This window comes from Mustela putorius, unplaced genomic scaffold, assembly GCF_011764305.1.
Source record: "Mustela putorius furo isolate JIRA1106 unplaced genomic scaffold, ASM1176430v1.1 tig00537227_pilon_pilon_pilon, whole genome shotgun sequence".
NCBI classification, from domain to species: Eukaryota; Metazoa; Chordata; class Mammalia; order Carnivora; family Mustelidae; genus Mustela; species Mustela putorius.
The window spans coordinates 22,995,850-23,018,926 of record NW_025422368.1 but is presented as its reverse complement, the minus strand read 5'-3'; the positions used below and the strand labels follow the sequence as shown (position 1 = coordinate 23,018,926).

At 36.7% G+C, this 23,077-nt stretch overlaps 1 protein-coding gene across 1 annotated transcript in view; it reads left to right on the top strand.

The window, feature by feature from the left end:
• Positions 1-23,077, top strand: part of ITPR2 (inositol 1,4,5-trisphosphate receptor type 2) — a 502,669-nt gene that overhangs the window by 392,067 nt on the left and 87,525 nt on the right. Inside the window, exons 46-48 of the mRNA XM_004776400.3 lie at positions 2,737-2,844; positions 9,000-9,192; positions 11,949-12,074. Coding sequence (XP_004776457.1) covers positions 2,737-2,844; positions 9,000-9,192; positions 11,949-12,074 — 427 coding nt within the window. The remainder of the gene's footprint in view (positions 1-2,736; positions 2,845-8,999; positions 9,193-11,948; positions 12,075-23,077) is intronic.

The window sequence follows — 23,077 nt, the reverse complement described above, 5'->3', positions numbered from 1 at the left end:
ATAGGCCACTTGAGAGCTAATATCTACTAAGATACAGTAGGAGGAGTTTTGCTATCTAGGTTTGTGTAGGGCACTATCTGAACATAGACCGAGGAAGAGCAAACTAGCTTACTGAGTCAGGAAGGGCTCTCAGTTACAAAGAATGTAAAACATATCCAGGTATAAAAATGGTACAGTTATTTCTATTTCATTTTTCCTGAGAGCTTTCAAATTTTCCAAGCTAGGTGGAGATGACATATAGAATCATGGATAAAAATATTTTTTAAGTGTTTCAACATGTGAAAGGAAGCCGAGGCATCTTGTTTTTTTAAAGTACCTTTCAGAGTGCCACTTATCTGCAAGAAAACAAGACAAATATAGAATCCTCTCATTAGCACTGCAGGAAAGAAAAGTCCTGGTATGTTTCTGTGAAATAGGATATACTAAACGAACATTTTATAATTCCCATCTTTAAAAAACCCTCCCTTTTACCTTCTCCATTTCTCTAGTTTCCACCCTATTTCTTAGCTCCCCCTTTTCAAGAGTTGCCTATATTCATTGTTTATACTTCTTATACTTCATTCTTATGTAAACTCACTACAATTGGCCTTGGTATCCACTGCTCCCTGAAACTGTTGCTGTTAAGTTACCAGTGACTTGTGAGCTGCTCAACTCAGTGGCCAATTCCTGGTCCTCATTTGATTCAACTGCCTGTTGTGCCTCTTGACACAGAGTGATCGCTCCCTCCATCCTGAACTTCTGTCTTCCTGTGGCTGCCAGGACATCAGGTGTCACTGGTTTTGTTCTCACCGCCCTCACCCAAATTTCTCCATCTTCTTCAGGATGATGCCTCTCCTCGTCCTAGCTTTTACTGGTAATCTTTGGATCTCTTTTCTCTGACTCAGCTCACTTTTAGGTCATCCCGTGAAGTATCATGATTTTAACTAGCAGGCATGTACTGACAACCTTTAAATATATAGTTCCAGTCCTGACCTCTGCTCAGAACTCCTGAAAAACATATCCATCCAACAGCCTGCTCTCGTCTCCTTTCGCATGATACATCAAATTTCACGTGTCCAAGACCAAAGTCTTGATTTTCTTTCCCGAAATATGCTCCTTCTGCATTTTTCCTTAGTAAAAGTGGCATTTCTGAACCTTTGCTTGTTCAGGTTAATATTTTTGCAGTCAATCCTAACTCCTCTTTTTCTCATGCCCCAGATGCAAACTATAAACAAATCATGCCAATTTTACCTTCAACAGACTTCTTAAAACATATGCTAATGTGCCCAAATGATTACAATAATTGTATCTTTTGGAATGCATTTAGATTTTTAGAAGTATTTACAAGTCGCAACAAATTTCACGACTACAGTTTGTAATAAAAATCTACAATTCACATTTAGTCGAGAATGAAATGTAAATGGTGTTCTTGAGTGAGATAGAAATACCCCTCCCTGCAAGCCAATTCTAAAATAATAGTTTCAAAAATGATTTGCTCTAGAACAGCATCAACGGAATGGATATTTAATTTACCATGTTATCACTTAGAAGGACAATGCTCATTAGGCTTTATAGGTTCTGGATTATTCTTTAACATTTATCTCCATTCTTTATAATCACAATTTGAATGATCATCTCAAATGTACAAAGATTTATTTCTTGCTTTGTAATGCTGATAAGAATACTGACTCTGGAATCATTCCGCCTGAGTTCAGTAATGGCTTTCTCATTTTCTAGGTACATTATCATGGACAAGTCCCTTAAATGTTTGGTGCTTCGGTTTCCTCAGCTGTAAAATGAGGGTAATGCCAGTGCCTACCTCAGGATTTCCTCGAAGGATTGAATGAGATCATGTTCTTAAGTGTTTAAGATAGACACTGGCACAGAGTAAGAGATAGGAATGGGGCCAGGAATAAAAGAATTACATGGAGATTCTTTGATTTTGGAAGCCCTCAGGGAACTTGAGGCATAAATAGATTATCTGAAAGGTTAAAGACATTGCAGTGTTTCAGGAATTGCTCAAGACAGCCAGAAAAATGGCATGTGAAGACAATATGTATTAGTTATCTACAAAGTGAGAGAACTAGCTAACAACTGTCATAAACATTCAAATGAGAGAGAAAGATTACTTCTATCAACGGCAGTTGAAGATCATTTGTGGTGAAATTTTCTCTCTTTAAATGCCCATTTCGAATTACAATAAAACTGAGATAAAGCATCCATTTTGACATATGAATATTCAGAAGCATAGGACTTCAGTACAAACGGCTAATGTAGGGTTTTAATTAGATGCCATAAGAGAAATTCTTCTACTTATTTATGTAACTAGGAAGCTGTCATTTAGATTGGTACTGCTACCCTACTGAAGTATCACACTCTTGATGATGTTTGATGTGCATGTGGCTTAAATTTATTATAGGGAGCATTGGTTGTATATCTCTGTGGGCATTATTTCTTCCCAGTGCAATCATACATTTATCTAAGATACTAACTTAATCAACAAATATTAATTGAGCACCTACTCTGGGTGAGACACGGTCTTCTCATGCTAGGAACATACATATAGTAATAATCGCTGATCCTCATGATTTCTTTATTCATTCCTTTCCATGGACATGCTTTCCTGAAGCATGATTAATCAGCATTAACCCCACCACTGTGATGCTATGAGTACAAGTAGGCAAAGTAATTTCAAAGTTTGACCTCAGAAAAGGGGGAAAAAGAGACCTAAACCCTTCTCCTTCTCTTTCCTTCTAGTTGGCTCGTCACAACAAACTCTTACAGCAAATGCTCAAACCAGGATCGGATCCAGATGACGGGGATGAAGCCTTAAAATACTACGCCAACCACACTGCACAGATCGAGGTAACCATTTCTCAAAAGGGATCAACTGTGAAAATACATGTTCCCTTTCTCTTTCAGACCATTTTCATAATTGTTTCCTAGAACAGTGAAGCGGAATTGAAAAACAGAAACTGTAAAAGTATACATCATGTGTTAAGATGCAAGAAGTGATCTGTAAGAAATTGAGGTGTATTGCCTTCAAAGTCATCTTTCTTTGTTGGCCAGAAGAACTCTGTGTAAATTTTCTTTTGTAATTAACCTTATTTGTGTTTTGTGTTGGTCATGGAAGCGATCATTACGGAGCAGTGATGTTTTGATGAAAAAATTATTATAATAGAAGCTATCATGCAAGAAAAACATTCTCAGTAAAAACTTTAAAAGGCTCGTTACAAGAGAGATCTCTGTGTAAAACAGGGTTCAAAAGTGTGGAAGGCACTATGAAGTTTCATGGCAATAACATAGACCTGGAATGCTTTAGCAATTCCCATTTTCAGTACGCAACAACTGACCTCCCCCCCGCCATGAAATATTATTTAATAGCTGTTGGCAGTTCAAGATGAATAGGTCAACATGGACCTATCATTATGTGTTGTGAGACCCATCTGGCTGTCATTTACAAGCTCTGGTATCATTTTGACACTAGTTGGCAGAGCTAATCAGGCAGAAGTGAGCAGAGTAGTTGACGCTTGTCACTCGTAATTTACATTCATACATTTATTCATTTTGACGGATATTTTTTAGTTTACAGCAGAATGCAGGATGCGTATCACTGCTATTAACTCTCAGGATATATCATCACTATACCTTGCAGTTTACTATTGCCAAACGTTTGGAATAATGAACATGTCACAAAATTGGCCTTTTGCTCATGTTTATAAACATTAATGGTACTGCAGCTTTGGTGGGAGACTCGACCTAGGAACCCATAAGCTGGACTGCACCAGAAACATTGCTTATTGCATCAGGTGCTTGGAGCTGGAGAAGCTGGCCACCTCAGGAAGTAGGAGAAGTTGATATGGATTTATCACCAAACCACTAAGGTTTTAAGGAAGCTCCCAGAAGTCATGGTCCAAAGCTATGTAATTAGAAGGGATAGGAATAGCAGGTGGGCCGAGAGGGCCAGAGGAAGGATTCAGTTAATACCTGTGTCAGAGCTGGGACTTTCGTCTAAAGTTGGGCTTTTACTGGTTCCCAGCAATGAGGGGGAATTTCACTGGAATTACATAAATTTGGTAAATGTTTGCTGATCGTTTATTTACTTTCTATAATTACATACACATACAGAAGACAATTCCATGTAGTAAGTGCATAAACAGAGGGCCAAGGAAATGTAGATAAAACAGCAATTAACTGTGCCTAGAGAATTTCAGGATGGGTTTCACAGAGACAGTTGCTATAAAGAATATATTAAATATTGAGTAGAAATTTCTCTATTGAAGATTGGACACAGAATTTCAGATAGAAGTAAATAAAGGGAAGGTGTGAAACCATGAGAGACCCTTGATACTGGGAAACAAACTGAGGGTTGCAGAAGGGGAGGTGAGGGATGATCGGGTAACTGGGTGATGGGCATTAAGGAGGGCATGTGATGTGATGAGCACTGAGTGTTCTACAAACTGATGAGTCATTGAACACTATATGATGTAGTATATGTTGGCTAATTGAATTTAAATAAAACAAACAAACAAAAGAATATACAAGGGGGGGACTCTTTTCAAAAGATTATTCTAGTTGCTTTTGGAGAAAGGATTCGAAAAGAGAATGGGGGCATTGGATGCAGGTAGATCAGATGAAAGAGATATTGTTTTAAAATTTTATTTATTTATTTATTTATTTATTTATTTATTTATTTATTTGACAGAGAGAGATCACAAGTAGGCAGAGAGGCAGGCAGAGAGAGAGAGGGGGAAGCAGGCTCCCTGCTGAGCAGAGAGACCAGCTCATATGCCCTACTCAGTGAGGCCTCTCACCCATCAGGTAATCAGTAAGTTTATCCCATTGTCTTCCCATAGCACTTTGGTTGTGCTGTTAGTATAATATATCATTTTGGAAAATGTATCTTATGTATCACTTGTCCCTTGCTAACACTGTGCCTGGAGCATCCCATGATAATGGTTATTATTGAAAATCATAATTTTTCTAAAGTTATAGACTCAAAGACTCTGAGATACATGAGGACTTTGTGGATTATCTGGTTTACTTACCCATTCAAGGAGAAATTACTCTGTAATCATCTTTACTTTAAATTGTTCCTGTGACAGAGATCTCACGACTTCAGAAGAGAACAGGTCCAATTTTGAATAACTCGAATAATTAGAAAGTTACTTTTTATAAAGAACTCACACTAGCCACTTTAATGTCTCCCCACTCTTCAGAACATTTGCTCCTCTGTTAGCATGATGGCTTGGCTGTCACATTTGAAGAACCATGATGATTACTGAACTAAAGGCTCTTAGAGATTGGGATGTTTTGTGTTTTCACGTTGTGTTTTCATTTTGAATTCCCCAGAGTTCCTCAAGGAGTAAATAAGCTTTTGTTGAATACATGTATTGAAACAATTATCCATTTGGCTTTTTACAGTTAATACACTCCCACTGTCTGCCGTAATTCCTCCCGTTTGTCAGTGCCCCTTGTAGAATGTGATGACCAGGATCAAACGTAACATTTCATAAGGGGACCGAATTGTTGGATCTATAATAATGAAAATTCTATTTCTTTTTTTCAGATTTATTTATTTGAGAGAGAGAGCATGTGCACACAACCATGCATGAATAGGGGGTGAGGCAGAGGGAGAGACTCTCAAGCAGACTACCCACTGAGTGTGGAGCCCAGTGTGGGAATTGATCCTATAATCCATGACATTATGATCCAAGCTGAAATCATGAGTCGGGTGCTTAACCAGCTAAGCCACCCAGGCACCCTTCTGTTTCTTTTTTTAAATTTATTTTTATTTTTATTCTTTTTTTTTTTTTAAAGCAAAAGCAATGCATCCTTTTTTCCCACACCCCATCCACTGACTCTGGCAACCACCAATCTATTCTCTATATCTATGAGCTCGTGTGTCTATATGTGTGTATCTATATGTGTGTGTGTCTTTGTATATATATATTGTTGATAGTGCTGCTATAAACATTGAGGGGCTTGTGCCCCCTTCGAATTTGTATTTTTGCATCCTTTGTATAAATACCTAGTAGTACAATTCCTAGAATGTAGAGTAGTTCTGTTTTTAACCTTTTGGGTTATGTGAATTCTTTATATAGTTTGAATATTAGTCCCTTATTGGATATTTGATTTGCATATATTTTTCCCATTCAGTAGCTTGCCTTTTCATTTTGTTGATGGTTTCCTTTGTTGTGCAAGAGCTTTTTAGTTTTATATAGTCCCATTTTTTTTTTAATTATGGCTTTTGTTGTCTTTGTTTTTGGTGTCAGATCTAAATAATCATCTTCAGGACCAATGTCAAGGATCTTACTGCCTGTTCTCTTCTAGGAGTTTTTATGGTTTCAAGTATTGTGTTTAAGTCTTGATCATTTTGATTTATTTCTTTTACTTTTTTTGTAAGGTAGTGGTCCAGTTTCACTCTTTGGCCTGTAGCTGTCCAGTTTTTCCAAAACTATTTATTGAAGAGGGTGTCCTTTCCCCATTGTTTATTCTTGGTTCCTTTGTGGTCAATTAATTGGCCATATATGCATAGGTTTATTTCTGGGCTCTCTATTCTGTTCCATTGATGTGTGTTTCTGTTTTTATGCCAATACCACACTGTTTAATTACTATAGCTTTGTAATATAGGTTGAAATCAGGAAGTGTGATACCACTAACTTTGTTTTTCTTTCTCAAAATTGTTTTGTCTATTTGGGGTCTTTAATGGTTCCATATAAACTTATAAATTTTAAACCTGGTTGTTCTTTTTTTTTCAAGGCTCTTTGCCCTCTTTGAAAAATGCCTTGGAATTTTTATAAACATTGCATTAAATCTGCATATTGCTTTTAGTAGTATGAATACTTTAAAAACATTAGTTCTTCCAATCCATGAGCATGAAATATTTTTCCATTTATTTGTGGCTTCTTCAATTTCTTTCATTAATGTCTTATAGTTTTTAATATATAGATCTTTTTTCTGCCTTGGTTAAATTTATTCTTAGGCATTGTATTCTTTTTGATGCAATTCTGAATGGGATTGTTTTCTTTATTTCTCCTTCTGCTAGTTCATCATTAGTATATAGAATTACAACAGATTTTTATGCATAGATTTTTGTAGACTGCCACTTTACTGGACTTGCTTATTATTTCTAATAGTTTTTTGATGGGATATTAAGAAAACTTAATACCATGTCCTTTAGGTATAGTGACCATTTTACTTCTTTTTTCCAATTTGGATGCCTTCTATTTCTTTTTCTTGCCTAATCGCTCTGGCTAGGACTTAAATACCATGTTGAATAAAAGTGGTAAGTGATAACATCATTGTCTTGTTACTGATCTTAGAGGAAGAACTTTCAGCTTTGAACTGCTGAGTATGATGTTAGCTGTAACCTTGTCATGTATAGCTTTTACATTGAGATAAACTCCCTCTATACCCCCTTTGTTGGGAATTTTTAATCATAAATGTATGTTGAACTTTCTCAAATGCTTTTTCTGCATCTTTTGAGATGATTATGAAATTTTTATCTTTCATTTTGTTACTGTGTTGTATCACATTGACTGATTTGAGGATGTTGAAACATATTTGCATCCCTGGAATCTATCCCACTTGATTGTGGCATAGAAACATTATTTCTTAAATGCATCCTGAGATTTTTTTGTATGTTTGTTTGTTTGACACTGTTGGATCAAGCAAAACTTTCTTCCTGCTACAATACCAAATAGATCCAATTTTTCTTTTGTATGATTGATTTCTTTAACCTATGTTCAAGAATTTTATTTATCACAACTAAATTTTATTTTGTGTGTTTTATGATAATATCCTAGTATGTAGTTTGCATATTTAACATATCATTTAGGATAGCTTCAATTACAGATAACAGAATAGAATACCAGATAGTCAGTTGTTTGAACAATAAAAATATTTTATTATCCCACATAAAAGAAAGTCTAAAGGTACCAGTAGTTCTACAGTTGAGTCAATGACTCAATGATGTCTTTAAATATGCAGGTATTTCCCATCTTTCTCTAGATGTTCCTTATTATACTGGTGATATCTTACCTCATGGTTGCAAAATGGCTGTGAGCATTTTAGGCATTGTGCCCTTATACTACCTTTTGTTCTACATGGAAAGAAAGAAGACACAGGCCAAAAGAAGAGTTTTTGTGTTGTGTATATAGTTTTTTGTTATTATTTTATTTGCCTGATGTGGCTCTCTGCCTTTTCTTGATTCCCTTTCCCCATATCACCGGCTGTTTTTACTTGAGCCACTGTATCAGCCCAAGGTGGTGGGGAATAAGATGACCCTTCTGGTTTACACCAATCCTGATTCTTTCTTGAGGGTTGAGCAGAATATATGAATAAGAATCTTGAGATTTAGTCTATATAGACCCTTGTTACATAGTAAGTTTCTGTGAAAATATTCATCCTGGTTTTTTTTGTTTTAGTCTAACATTACACTGTCACAGATACCAAATAAGACAAGTTCAAAATAATGAATATTTACATCTGGTGATATACTTGAATGGTTATGAAACCTACAAAAATATGTTTTACCATGAGTAGGAAAACATTTTAATGATAAAAAGCACCTTTCTCTGCAGAAGTCAGGGCACATCATGTTGAGTATGTCCTTTGGTCGCCAACAGCAACAGCTCTTTTAGGAAGACCAAGCTAAGAACCAGAGACAGATATACCAGGAGCTGTGTTTAAGGTTATGAAGCCAATCACTTAGTTCTTAGTTTTCTGATGTAATTCATGAAAATAAAAAGTGGGCCAAAGTTTAACATTAGTCTAGAAAGAATAAGGATTTGGGGTTTTGTTATTTATAAGATATTCATGATAGATTCATCAATTAATTTTTCTTAAAGAGAACAATAAAAAGTAGTACATTAAAGGATTACTTTAGTTATTTCAAGCTGGCATATTTTTCCAAACCTGAATTCAAAAGATACATTCATAAGCTCATGCTATAAACAAAAAATAGTACAAGACTGAAATTTCCAAAGGCTAAAAGAAATGCAAATTAATATTTTCAGATTGTTCGGCATGATAGGACGATGGAGCAAATAGTTTTTCCTGTCCCCAATATATGTGAATACCTTACGCGAGAATCCAAGTGCCGTGTGTTCAATACAACTGAAAGGGATGAACAAGGAAGTAAAGTGAATGACTTTTTCCAGCAAACAGAAGATCTCTACAATGAAATGAAGTGGCAGAAGAAAATCAGGAGTAAGTACAATAAACCCAAATGGTTAGTTTTGAGCATTATGGTAGATAAATTGGTTCTTTGGAACACATAACAGCATTCATTCAAATCGGTTTTTAATTTCTTACCATCTGATGTTACTGAAGTCACTTATAGGCTTAAGCACATAAGCTCAGTCTACACCTGGGCGAGAGCTGAGACACCTGCGGCTTAATAAAAACAGAAGACTAATTAGATCATCTTTTAGTGCTTATCCTATAGTTTTATAAATACTATGAAATGCAAGGTTGCAGCTGTCTATTTTAGCTGCTGGACAGCTGAGCTTTGCAGTCCTTGAATAGGTTCGGACTGGCCTTCACAATCAGTGAACAGGATAGAGAGACATCAACACCACCTCTCTCATCCTCTGTTGTCTTATGATCTTACGATGGAGTAGATCGTTTAATGTTTTCTTCAAAGTCATCCTTTCTTTCAACATATCTTTACCTTGCCAAATCAGACTAAAAATTCTGGGACACTTATATTCCAATAAGGCAGTGTTACCATTTTACAGTTAAAAATTAGTGTGATATAGTTCCCATTACTTATATCTCAAGGGTCAAGTCTTTGGAAATACTGAGTTTTCAAACTTAAAAATTTTGAAGTTTACACTAAGTTTTGGTTTATTTTCCCAGATACAAAGAGTTTTAACAAAATATAGTAGGGATACACTCTTGATTAGGTCTTTTTTATCCTTAGGGGAAGTTTTTTAGGCAAGCAGGCCTATGTTCTCAATACCTCTATTCAACAGTGCTTCTAGTTTCCTAGGAACTTTAATGATCATGGTTTATTAATTTGAATGGAGCTTGAGATGTGCTGTCTTTGGATATAAGATTATGTGCTTTGGTGAGTGCTGTGAAGTGTGTAAACCTGGTGATTCACAGACCTGTACCCCTAGGGATAAAAATATATGTTTATAAAAAATAAAAAATTTAAAAAAAATAAAAATTAAAAAAAATATTATGGCATGTATTGTTAGACTATCTTATCAGAATATTTGAAAAAATAAAGAAATTACTCTCCCTTGGCATTTGGTCATGAAGAACCTTTTGGAGTTGAGAGAAAATTCTGAGTGTCCAGAATACTTATATAAAGGCTCAATAGTTTTATTTGGGACATTTGAAAAGCTCAGATTTTATCCTTGAAAAAAGGAAATTGAATAAGAAACTAGTGTTTGTGTGGTTTGTTCTTTTTTGGATAAATATCTTATCATTTACTAGAAAACAAATCTTAAAATAATTTCCAGTGTACATCTTACATTGAGAATTTGGAAGCAACTTACAAGGAGGTTACAATAGAAACTAAATCATTAGAAACTAAATCATTAAATATATGCATCAACATCTTCTAGTTTTGTCTTAATATTCTTTTTAAATTTATTTTTCCTGCCTTATTTTCTGCCTTTTTTTTTTTTTAAAGATTTTATTTATTTGACAGAGAGCTAGAGAGAGAGCACAAGTAGACAGAGCAGCAGGCAGAGGGAGCGGTGTGCTCCCTGCTGAGCAGTGGGCCTGATGCGGTGCTTGATCCCACAACCCCAGGATCATGACCCAAGCTGAAGGCAGCCACTTAACTGCCTTAACGAACCAGACACCTCAATATTCTGCGTTTTAAAAAGAAGACTCCTGATTCAAAAATGATGGAGATGCAGATGTTTACAATGTAACATACATTAGTCAACTAAATGCCATGGCAGATCACAGGCTATTCCAGTATTGGAATGCTTCATTCTAAGAGAGGGGAAAAATGTACTGAAAAGAAGTACAGTTTAGAATTAAGCAGAAGATCCCAGATTGGAATTCAGAGAACCTAATTTTAAAAGTTTATACTTTCTACTTGAAAGTTGTAGTGCCTTTCTCCCTCAAGCAACTCCAATATTTTAGATTTGATGTTTAGATATTAAGAAGTAAGAATGGATGAAACCTGAAAAGTCATGTAGCCAAATTTGTATCCACTGCCTATCTGTTCAGTTAGAAGAGGTAGAAACAGCAGATATTAGGTTAGGGTCAACTTTGTTCAGCTGATGAGTTTATTAATTCACTTCTGAATATAGATATGGAGTCTCTTTTCTGAAAATATTTGGTAAAGACTCTTCTACTTATTAGTACTTCCTGTTGTGTCTTACACATTTTTTTCTGCTGTTCTAAACCCAAGTGCTTAGGAAGCATTATGATTTAAAACTTACATACCATAAATCACTAGTTCCCAGTAAGCAGATCTAGGCCATGCTGTTAAGTTTCAGAATTTCAGGTAACTATGACCGGGTCATAGGTATTTTCACCAGACATGTATCTGGCTTGGGTTTTTTATTTGACTGTAAAGCATGGGGGTGGGACTAATTTATCAATATTACTCAGTTATAAAGTGATACATACTATTCCATGAAGAGGGGACCCAGGAAGCCATGGACGTCTTTCTCCTAATCTGCTCCAGGGTTGTATTAGAGAGTTATTACAGAATCACTTTTTCTGACCATGTTTAGCAATTACAAAATTACTCACCCTTTTACCACGGCTTAGGTATAGGTTGGATGAGCAATAGAAAAGTAATCAAATAGAAAATTCCCTTGTGGTGTTGATTATAAACTTTCTTATATAAGTCATTTGGAATGTTTGTTTAAATAACACTTTCATACTACCTTGCCAAAACACATTTGGTAATATGTTATTTCAGTAGGATTCATGTGTTGAAACCAAAATTAATTATTCTATTTTGTCCCACCATACTCTTTGCTTACTAGATAACCCTGCACTGTTCTGGTTCTCGAGGCACATATCCCTCTGGGGGAGCATTTCCTTCAACTTGGCTGTGTTCATCAATTTAGCTGTTGCTCTCTTCTATCCATTTGGGGATGACGGAGATGAAGGCAAGTGCTTGTTTTTCTTTAAATGCTAAATAGGTTAAAGTTCTAAAAACAATACTCTTGATGATACTTTCCTCAGCTATTTATAGAGCTTCAAAATAATAATAATGGAATTCTTGTTAATTTTTTCTGTATTCACTGAAGGTAGAGAAAGATGCTAAGAAGATCAGGCAGAAAACTATTGTCAGTAGAAATGTTAGTATTCAAAAAGCTCATATGCAGAAGAGCTATTAGAACTATGCTATACTGGCAAGCAAGGCAATGAAAAAGAATTCTTTCTACCTAATTAATATGACTGGAAGCATTTTAAATATGGTACCTTGATTATATGGGGGAAATGAGTGCGAAAATATTTATTGTGATTACCTGAAGTAGTGGAGTTTATGTTTCACCCTCTTTCTTACTTTCTGTCTTGTTTAAAGTTTCTAGAATGAGTGCATGTGGACGCTGAGAAACATTTTTTTAATGTAGAGCATAGGAAAATAGGATCATAGGGAATATTTCAGATCTCAGATTAGAAGGGTAACTCTTGTTTCCAATCTAGGATGTCTCTACATAGATAATTGACTGAAATTAATATTATTAAACTAATAATAAATGAAGTTTTACAAAAGCAAAGACAAGAGAAATTATCCCGTCTTAGGTGAAACAGGAGATAGAAGTGAAATATACTAACGGTGGAACCATGGGAATTGAGTTTTGTTTAAATCTGGCAAAGTACATGGGAAAATACATTACAGCCTTGGGATACAATTGGGAAAGTAGCTTCGAAATGTGTGTGGAAAGAAGGGCTTGAAGGAAAAGATGAGAGACATCAGCAAACACGAACCACAAATTGCTTTCTTATCTCACCTGTAGGACTGTTGTAAGAATTTAATGAGATGCTATACAGATAAGGCATTTAGAATAGTGTCTGGTAAGCATTCTGTGAAGCTTAGTTACTGTTGATGTCATTGTCATTACAAGGTTAATGTTAATACTACAGAGGGAAGCCCAGTGAAAGTGATGGTAAAGTGATGGTATGACGAGAACAACACGTGTTTAAGCCTATTTCAGATGGACTGGAGGTGAGCATGAAGGGAAGTGAGAGTTCAGGAGAAATCTGCTATTTGAAGGCTCCATTACAGATGCTATATATCAAAGTCCTAACTTTTAGCTGTAATTTGGGTGGAAATATCTATCTATCTAACTATCTATCTATCTATAATTGGATCTTTCCGAAGGCATGCCAGTGCTGAAAGAAGACTATTCGGCAGTGGAGCAGCTGTGTAATGAGGGAAATGGCAAATGAAAACAGAACAAGTATTTGGCCATCCATTGTGGGAAGTTGCAAATACAGCAGGAAGTGGAAACAACTTTCTTTTCACTGTGTTTAGTCTTATTTAGTGATGATAGCACTCTTGGCATAGAGGAATGTAACTCTTGTAAGGAGAGAAGTCCAAACATGAAATGATAAATTGGTATCATCTGCACACAGAATGTGGAGAGTAATTGTGGAGTCCCAGTTAATAGAAGCATAAAGTCCAAGATATGGAAGCAATTTTCAAGATCATCTAATATCAAATCCTCATTTGACAGATAAAAAGATGGAATCCCAGAGACGCTTAAAAAAAAATGGTAGATCTTAGAGTAGAAGGTTAACTCTTTTGTTTCCTAACAAGATCTTTTCTACATAGATAATTGAGTTGAAAGCATAGAGATAACAAGAAGAGAACAAATCTTCATACAGAACATTTTTTTTTAAGAGTTCCATCCATGATAACCCTTACCTGACCACAAGAGCCAATGTACGTAGCCTCTGCTGCCACCTATTGTACGTGAACTATAATGGTAATGGGCAATGCCACCCCTCTAAACATCTACTTTTTACTCATTCAGGAGAGGGTAAAACACCGGATACATTTTTTATACTTGCCTAGTAACAGTTACAATAGTAATATTGATAATAATAATAGCGGCTGATGTTGTTTACCACTGGATTGGGTCAGACAGAATGCTAAGCACTTCCCATGCATAATTTCACTTACTTTTCCTGACAATTCTGTAAAGTAAGCACTTCATCTTTATGGATGAAGATCTGAGGCTTTAGAAGATTTGCCCAATAATTCAGGAGTGGAGTCCATAAATATGTATTTTTTTAACAAGCTTCTGAGGTATTGCTGATGCAGCGGGTCGTTGAGCAAGCACTTGAAACCACACATGTCGTAGAATTTGCAGTAAGGCTCCAAGAGAAGAGAGCAAGAAGACTAACCAAACAAGACTGGAAAACAAGACGTCTTATCATCAGGTGACGATGCAGACTTCACTCTTCAAAAAGGACTGGATAAAAGTTAACAGTAGTAATCAAGGTGGAGGCTCAACCTTTGGCATCTGCGTTGGTTGGAGAGCACTGACGCGGAGAGAGATGAGAAAGCATGAGCAGCCATTTTGGCAATATGGACTACCAAAGTCACATTTGGGTAATCTAATTGCAGTTCCGGGTGAGTTATTTAATGATAGCTCTAGGAATACAGTTAAAATTTTGGTCAGGATTAGCTCAGTCTCTAACCTTCAGCTGTATACTATGAATAGCTGGAAGACTGAGAAAACAAAGTTAAAACTGAGAAGCATACATGGACATCAGAACCGTCTGGAGAAGGGAAATCCTGTGCTGGATATGCAAGTTCTCGAATGCCAGATTTTGTCAAACAGAGTCTGGATGACTACTTGCCAGGAGCACTTCGAGCTGATTTAAAGGTGGATTACTTGAGGTGGAGTAGTTGAGCATTAACATTCCTTCCAAAAAGTACTAAAAAATGATGGAGACGTGTCAAAGAAAACAAGATTCAACTTGAAAGGCCTTCCAGTGTCCACATCTGCAGACATTTTGAGAGAAAAAAAAGTGTTGACAATAATACAAAATAACCCATAGATCAAAATGAGAATGCAGGAGTCCATATGGATTGTGAGAAGAGAAACCTCCTCCTTCAATAGTATTTTAATTAATAAATGTAGAAGGAGTGATAGAAATAGAATAGCACCATTTGGCCAGCAGCACTGTAGTAAGAATCATCAGTGGATGCTAAAATTAATAGGTGACTATTAGAGGACAAAGAATAACGAGAAACAGGATATTGACATAGTTTCAAAGTATTTCAACCAACGTACTTACTAATTACAGGAGGAAAAACAGTAATGTGGAGAAATCACTCAAAGTGATCAATGTTAATGTCACCAGTAATGAGACACAGCAACACTGAGCATCTCTTAATATGATGCACTGACAAGGGCACAGTAGTTTGTGCCAAAAATACATAAATCGAAGAACCTTTAGACAAACACAAAATGAAAGACATTCTTCAAAGTAATTGGTCAATAATTGTGAAGTGTATGAAGATAAAGATAGAGGAATGGTTCAAACTGAAAGAGACTAAAGAGACATGACAACTAATGACACTATGTGACCTTAGTCCAAGATAAGAATTTTAAAAAAAAATTTTTTTTAATTTTTGTTTATTTATTTGACAGAGAGAGAGATCACAAGTAGGCAGAGAGAGAGGAGGAAGCAGGCTCCCTGCTGAGCAGAGAGCCCGATGCAGGGGCTTGATCCAAGGACCCTGTGATCATGACCTGAGCTGAAGGCAGAGGTTTTAACCCAGGCGCCCCCAAGATAAGGATATTAATTGGGCAAATGATTAACTTTGTATAAGGCCTATAGATTAGATAAAAGTGATATATTATAATAAAACACATAGGAACAAACTTAACCAAGGTGGTGAAAGACATGCCTTCTGAAAGGTATAAAACACTGATTAAAGAAATTGAAGATAACACAAACAAATGGAAAAAAATTCCATGCTCATGGACTGAAAAAACCAACATTGTTTAAAATAACCATACTGGGGCACCTGGGTGGCTCAGTGGGTTGAGCCTCTGCCTTCGGCTCAGGTCATAATCTCAGGGTCCTGGGATCGAGCCCCGCTTCGGGCTTTCTGCTTAGTAGGGAGCTTGCTTCCTCTTCTCTCTCTCTGCCTGCCTCTCTGCCTACTTGTGCTCTCTGTCTGTCAAATGAATAAATAAAATCTTAAAAAAATAAAATAACCATACTACCCAAAGCAATTTACAAATTTAAAGCAATCCTTATCGAAATACCAACACTGTGTTTCACAGAACTAGAACAAATAATCCTAAAATGTGTATGGGACCACAAAGACCCTGAAGAGACAAAACAGTTTTGAGAAAAAAAACCCAAAGCTGAAGGTGTCCCCAGATTTCAAGTTGTACTACAAAGCTGTAAAATCAAAACAGTATGGTAGTGGCACACACAGAAAGGACACATAGATCAATGGAACAGAAGAGAGAGCCGAGAAATAAACCCACACTTACATGGTCACTTAATCTATGACAAAGGAGGCAAGAATATGCAGTAGAAAAAAGACAATCTCTTTGACAAATGGTACTGGGGAAACTGGACAGCCACATGCAAAAGAATGAAACTGGACCACTTTCTTACACCATATGCAAAAATAAATTCAAAATGGATTAAAGATCTAAATGTGAGATGTGAAACCATAACACTCCTAGAAGAAAACATGGGCAGTAATTCCTTTGACATGGGCCATAGAAACATTTTTCCAGATATGTCTCCTCAGGCAAGGAAAACAAAAGCAAAATTAAGCTATTGAGGCTACTCCAAAATAAAAAGCTTTTTCATAGCAAAAGGAAACCATCAACAAAATAAAAAGGCAACATACTGAATGGGAGAAGATATTTGCAAATGATACATCCAATAAGGGATTAGTATCCAAAATATCCAAAATATAGAAAGATCTCAAAATATATTGATTTATATATCAAAATATATAAATAACACCAAATAATGCAGTTAAAAAATGGACAGAAGATGTGCATATACATTTTTCCAAAGAAGACATCCAGGTGGCCAACAGACATTTGAAAAGATGTTCAGCATCACTCATCATCAGGGAAATGCAAATTAAAACTGCAATAAGAGATCACCTCACACTTGTCAGAATGGCTAAATCAAAACAAGAAATAGCAAATGTTGGCGAGGATGTGGAGAAAAAGGAAGCCTTGTGCACTGTTGGTGGGAATGCAAATTGGTGTAGCTGCTGTGAGAAATAGTATGGACGTTCCTCAAAAAATTAATTACAAGAAGACATAGTAATTCAACTACTGAGTGTTTATCCTGAGAAAATGAATGCACGAATTTGAAGAGATACATGCATCCCTGTGTTTATTGCAGCATTTTTTATAATAGCCAAGATATGGAAGCAACCTAATTGACCATCCACAGATGAATGGATAAGTGAAATAAGTCAGAGAAAGACAAATATAGTAGGGTTTCACTCATATGGGGTAACTTAAGAAACAAAATAAGTGAACACACAAAGAAAAAAGAGACAAACAAAAAGAATCTTTTTTTTTTTAAAGATTTATTATTTATTTTAGAGAGAGAGCGCAAGTGGAGAATGGCAGGGGGCAAAGGGAAAGAGAGAGAGAGAGAATCTCAAGCAGCCTAGGCGCTGAGCAGGGAGCTCAAGGAAGGGCTTGATATCCCCACTCTGAAATCATGAGCCAAAATCAGGAGTTGGACATTTAGTCAACTGAGACCCCCAGGTGCTCCCCACTAGAAACAGACTCTTAAATTAACAAACTGTTGGTTGCTGGAGGGGAGGTGGGGGTGGTGGTGAGTGAAATAGATCAAGGTGATTAAGGTAAGTACACTTATCTTGATGACACGGAGCAATGTACAATATTGGTGAATTATTATATTGTTCACCTGAAGCTAATATAACACAGCATTTAATTTTACTTCAATTTTTAAAAAGAGAAGATAAAAAGAGTGTATCATATTACTTTCTTGATATAGATTATTGTAATGTGGTTATGTAAGGTGAAATCCAGGTGAGGGGTATATAGTAATTTTGCATTTTTTCTGCCACTCTTATGTAAATCTGAAAGTGTTTTGAAATGAAAGGTTAAAAAAGAAAAAATAAGGAAGTATGAGGATTCTGTCCAACCTTAAAATCCGTGGATTCTGGGAATAGATGTTAATCACGAAATCACCTGGGAAATCCTGGGCCAAAAAACAAAAAAGACCTTTGGTCCAAATGAGCCACTTTCCCCTATCCCAGACCTGCTCCAGGCTGGTTGAGAGTCACTGTGTCCTCTGTGAGGACTGGGGGTTGGCAGAGGCAGTGGGCTGTGTAAGCTTTCTCCAAGTATGTTTTCCAGCCTGATCACAGATAAGCTGGGAATGACTTAGATCTGGTTCACTGTTGGGTTGTAATATTAACTGAGAGAGTATTATCTCCCTTCCACCGGAGTGGTGATGTTGAATAATCAAAAGGAGATACTTAGGGGGAAGGTGATTCTCAGGGGATCAGCTTATAGTGCACTACCTCCCCGACTCCTGCTTAGATAATCCCCTTTCATGGCCGGGCTTTGAAGAGCTCAGTTTCATTCATTCATTCATTCATTCATTCATTCATTGGTGGAGGGGAACACTAAGCAGTTGTTTTTATTCATTCAGCTCTACAGCAAGTTTTTTATTCATAACACCTTAGGGTAATGCTAATAAATGTGGTTGAGAATCAGAATAGGATTCAGGAACAAGGGAGAACAAGAACAACAAACATCTTCAAACGTTGAAACAAAGAAATACTTTTTTTTCCTTTAATTAAATGCAGCTTTCCCATAGACATCCCTAGCCTGGTTTGCAGTCTGAGGTGATGGGAAACGAGGCTTTGCAGGGTGAGCTATGGTGCTAACCAGGAGACTGAAACCCTGATCGGAGTCAATCTTAGGCATGTTCCGGGACCAGAGGCAGATTCTCAAACATTTCCCAGTGTTCCCTCTTTTTCATCAATCGAATTTCCCCTTCCCTGCCCAATTCAGTGCAGTGAGAATCCCCTTACTGCCTTTTCTAGTTACACTGTCGCATAGAGGGAAACTGACAGCAACGTCTGGCTTCTGCTTAGGCTGGAAAGACAACTGGACTAGCTTCGATCCACCTTCTCCAAAGAGCCTGAATGGTAGGGAGGCGCCGAGGAAAGCCCCTTCGGGCAACTGAAAGGCCTAGTGCACCCAGAAGGGCACTGCTGACCTTTGGGAAATGGAGGACATCTCAGCCCGAGGCTATGGACACTTGAGGGCAGTTCCAGGTCACCTCTCCTTTATCCCACACAATTCAACATGGTAACTGGGCTTTAGAGAACTCATAGTTAGAGATAGTAATGAAAAGAAGTTTACAAATACCACTTTTTAGGCCATTCTAAATATTTCTGGCTTCATCTCTCCTCATTTCCTCTTTACATTTTTGGAGGGGAAGCCATTTTTTCCCTTGGCCTTTCCCAATCATATCGATTGATTCTGAGAGGTCACTTCCACTAGGAATCACAAGCCTCCGATGCCAGGTTTCCTAAGGGGGTGAGCTCAGTGTGGATTTATTCAGGAATGCAGGGCTTATTTGTGGCTATAGGTTTTGGTTTGTTTGATTGGTTTATTTATTTAACATATGCTTCTCTAAAAAGGAAACTTGTACCCAAAGTGGAGGAATGAGGTGTTGCTGGTGTGGGCTGAGGCAGCGGCTGTTGGTGCTAGAGAACATCCCAGATGTCCATTCAGAAGTTGAACGTTGGCCATGCCAACTGTCCCTTTCCAGTTTGGCAAAGGCAGACAGTGGAGAAACTGCTGCCATGTGAATTTCTTACTTCCAGATAGCATATGACTTTTTTTTTTAATTACATTCAAATTTAGAGGGCAGTTCTTTTCTTTTTTTTTCCCCCCCTCAAATGCTTTGTGTTAAAGAAAGTTAAGTTCCTCAAGGTGATTTTAATTCATTTGACTGAATAACAACCGTTGATGAAATGTGGCTATATGCCAGGCACTGTAGTAGGCCCTAGAGATGCAGAAGTTGATAAAGATGTCCTGTCTTAAGGAGCTCATGATCTAATTCAGGGATGAAGAAATGCATAGGCTCAATAGTAAAGAGCACCCATGGATTTATGGATAGATATCCTCTTTAGCTGGATTGAGATGGGGGAAAGAGGGAAGACTTGTGAGTTTATGTGGGAGGCAGAGAAATGGAGAGGGACTGGAGGTAAGAAGCAGCATGTTCTGTACAGTGAGCTGTACAGAAGTCATGTGAGGCAGATAGGAGAGTTCCAATACGTGGCTTGAACTGAGGTCTCCAAATTGGCTGTTTAAATTTTCTTCCATAAAGGACAAACTTCATACTTTATAAGACTTGAAAATATACAGAGTGAATTCTAGAAGATTTTTCCATTATTAAAGTAACAATGCTTATTATAGAAAATTGATACAAATATAGTGTTAAGGAGAGTCTCCTCTCCTACCCTTAGTGGGTGAAACCGGCTTTAACAATCCATACAGTCTTCTCTAGAGTTTGTCAGAGTTTTCAATTTAGTATTTTTTTTGCATTAAGTCTTCAGCTAAAAACTAATGTGACCATTCTAACAGAACATGATTACAAATTATTGATAATTGGCAATATTGTCAATAGCCACTTTAAATAACTTTTAAGTTTATTGATTTCACAAATACATATTTAGTATTAAACTGTGTACAAGGTGCAACATTAGATGATCTTTGAGTTCTGTCTACAAAGGGATCAAATGCCCAGTTTTAAATGCATGGTTATAATTTCTTGTTTAATCAGGAGGAAATCTTGGCAAGACAGATATTGCCGAGGAAAAATAGTCATGATGTGGTTAGTTATCAGGCATGAATAATAATGAAGAGTGTAACTCTCACTGTCAATGCTAGGACTTTTAAAATAAGGACGTCATGCCAAGACACTGCTTATGAGTTATACTGAAGAGTCCAATGACTCACTAAAAGTCATTAAATGTGCATAGATGTTGGAAGTTTTAGTAAACTTAAGAGTAAAGCTCCACAACTTGGCAAATTTGTAACTGGAGACTTAGTTACTTACTCAAAATGAGCTCACAGATTATGTTTTTGCTTATTCATTTAATCAAGAAATAGTTACTTGTTGCTACATGCCACGTACCAGGATAGCCCCAGAGATGATCTTCACTCATCCAAAGCTTCCATTCTGATGTCATCCAAAAAAGCATGAGAGAAAGTTGAAGATCTCATTCTCTCCATGGCTCTTTGAGATTTGTGAAATCAGGGTAGTTGGTGGTCAGGCTGTTTCGGTAGACACAAAGTGCTTTTAAACCAAATTATAATAAACATGAGTTGGGCACCCATTTTGTTAGCATTGCCAGAGGATGGGAGTTAAGATAACGTCCAGAGAAATGTACCCCTTTTCCTTCCCTACCTCCAAAGTCATCTTATCAGATCATAAATTTGGTGAAGGGGTGGGACACCTAGGTGCCTCAGTTGGTTAAGCATCTTATTTCAGCTCAGGTCCTGGAATCGAGCCCCTGCATCAGCTCCCGACTGACTGGAAAGTCGGCTTGTCCCTCTCCCTCTGCCCCACCCCCACAGGCTCATGGGCAGAATCTCTCTTGCAAATGAATGAATGAATGAATGAATGAATAGATAGATAGATAATTAATTAATTAATTAATTTGGTGAAGGGGTTAGATTAGATCTCTCTTCCCAACCATCCTTCATCACTCTTTGCTTGGGACAACGTGATGAGGACAAACATTGCAAAAATAAACCTGTCTAAGCTAATGCTCTTTGCTACCTGACTTGTTTTGTTTTTTAATGTCTGACAGGCTTTTCCTACCTACTTTTGATCTGTTAGCACTCACTATGAACTGAAGGCTTACACAGAATTCAGTGAAGGAATTCAGATAATCTCAGGGCTTCACTGATAATACAGAGACTCTACACACCAAAGCACATGTGGTGTTTTGCATGCAGAAGTGAATTTTATAAATAATAAAAACTGGCCAAAAGAAATAGCTGGTGGAAAATCTCCATTTTGTTGTTTCCCCTGAGACTTCATTAGCCAATAGGCATGTGTTTGAGGTCCTATAGCTGATCTAATCAGCCCAGGAATGTGGCCCCTTACTTTACTTCTTCTGCAAATACAGCACCACATGACCTTCAACAGGGAATTCTTTGAATCTACATAGTCAGTGCAAACATCAGTAAATTATATATATATATTTTAAAAGGGAGATATATTTTTAAAGTGCTTTTTAGATAACAAACTGAGAGTTTCAGAGGAGGAGAGTCTGGGGGGATGGGTGAGCCCGGTGATGAGTATTAACGAGGGGGGGGGCACAGATTGCATGGACCACTGGGTGTTATATGTAAACAATGAATCATGTAGCTCTGCATCAAAAACTAACGATGTACTGTATGGTGAATAACATCACATAAAATTTTCAATTTTGGTCAATTTCTAAAGAAATTTTGATACAATTGGGTTTATTTTTTAAATATTTGGAGCTTTTGTTTTCTGATGACTTTTGTTTTGTTTTTTAGAGCTTGAGTTGTCTTTCCAGTACACACACTCATACATATATACATATATCACATACATTTATACACATGTATATTTTAACAGGTAAAGCTTGTGTCTATTTTATTAAAGATGGGATATTTTACATTCTGAACTCTTTAGAAGAATCTGCAAGATAGAAACTTTATAACAATAGAACAAGACAAGGTATGAGTTCAGTGACAAAACCCTTAGTTTCACATGATTTAACTATGCATTTTACACTCATTAACCATAAGTTTTGAATTAAAGTTCCCAAGTGAGATACATCTAGCAGAAGTATTTAACATACAACTCTCATAGGAGAGAAAGATGAACAATTCTTAGAGTTAATGGAAGCCATTTTAGTGAGTATTTAAACATCCTGAAAATAATCACAAACTTTCTCGAAATGCAATAATGAGTAATGTGTTCAGAGACATTTCCTCTAAATATACAGTGTGTAGAGTGGGTTGTTATGAAATTCAGTGTCTTATGGCTGGACTTGCTATGTTATATAAAGTGGAGTGGCAAAGATTTTAACATTTTCTACTTTTGTTCTTAGTAAAAATAAACT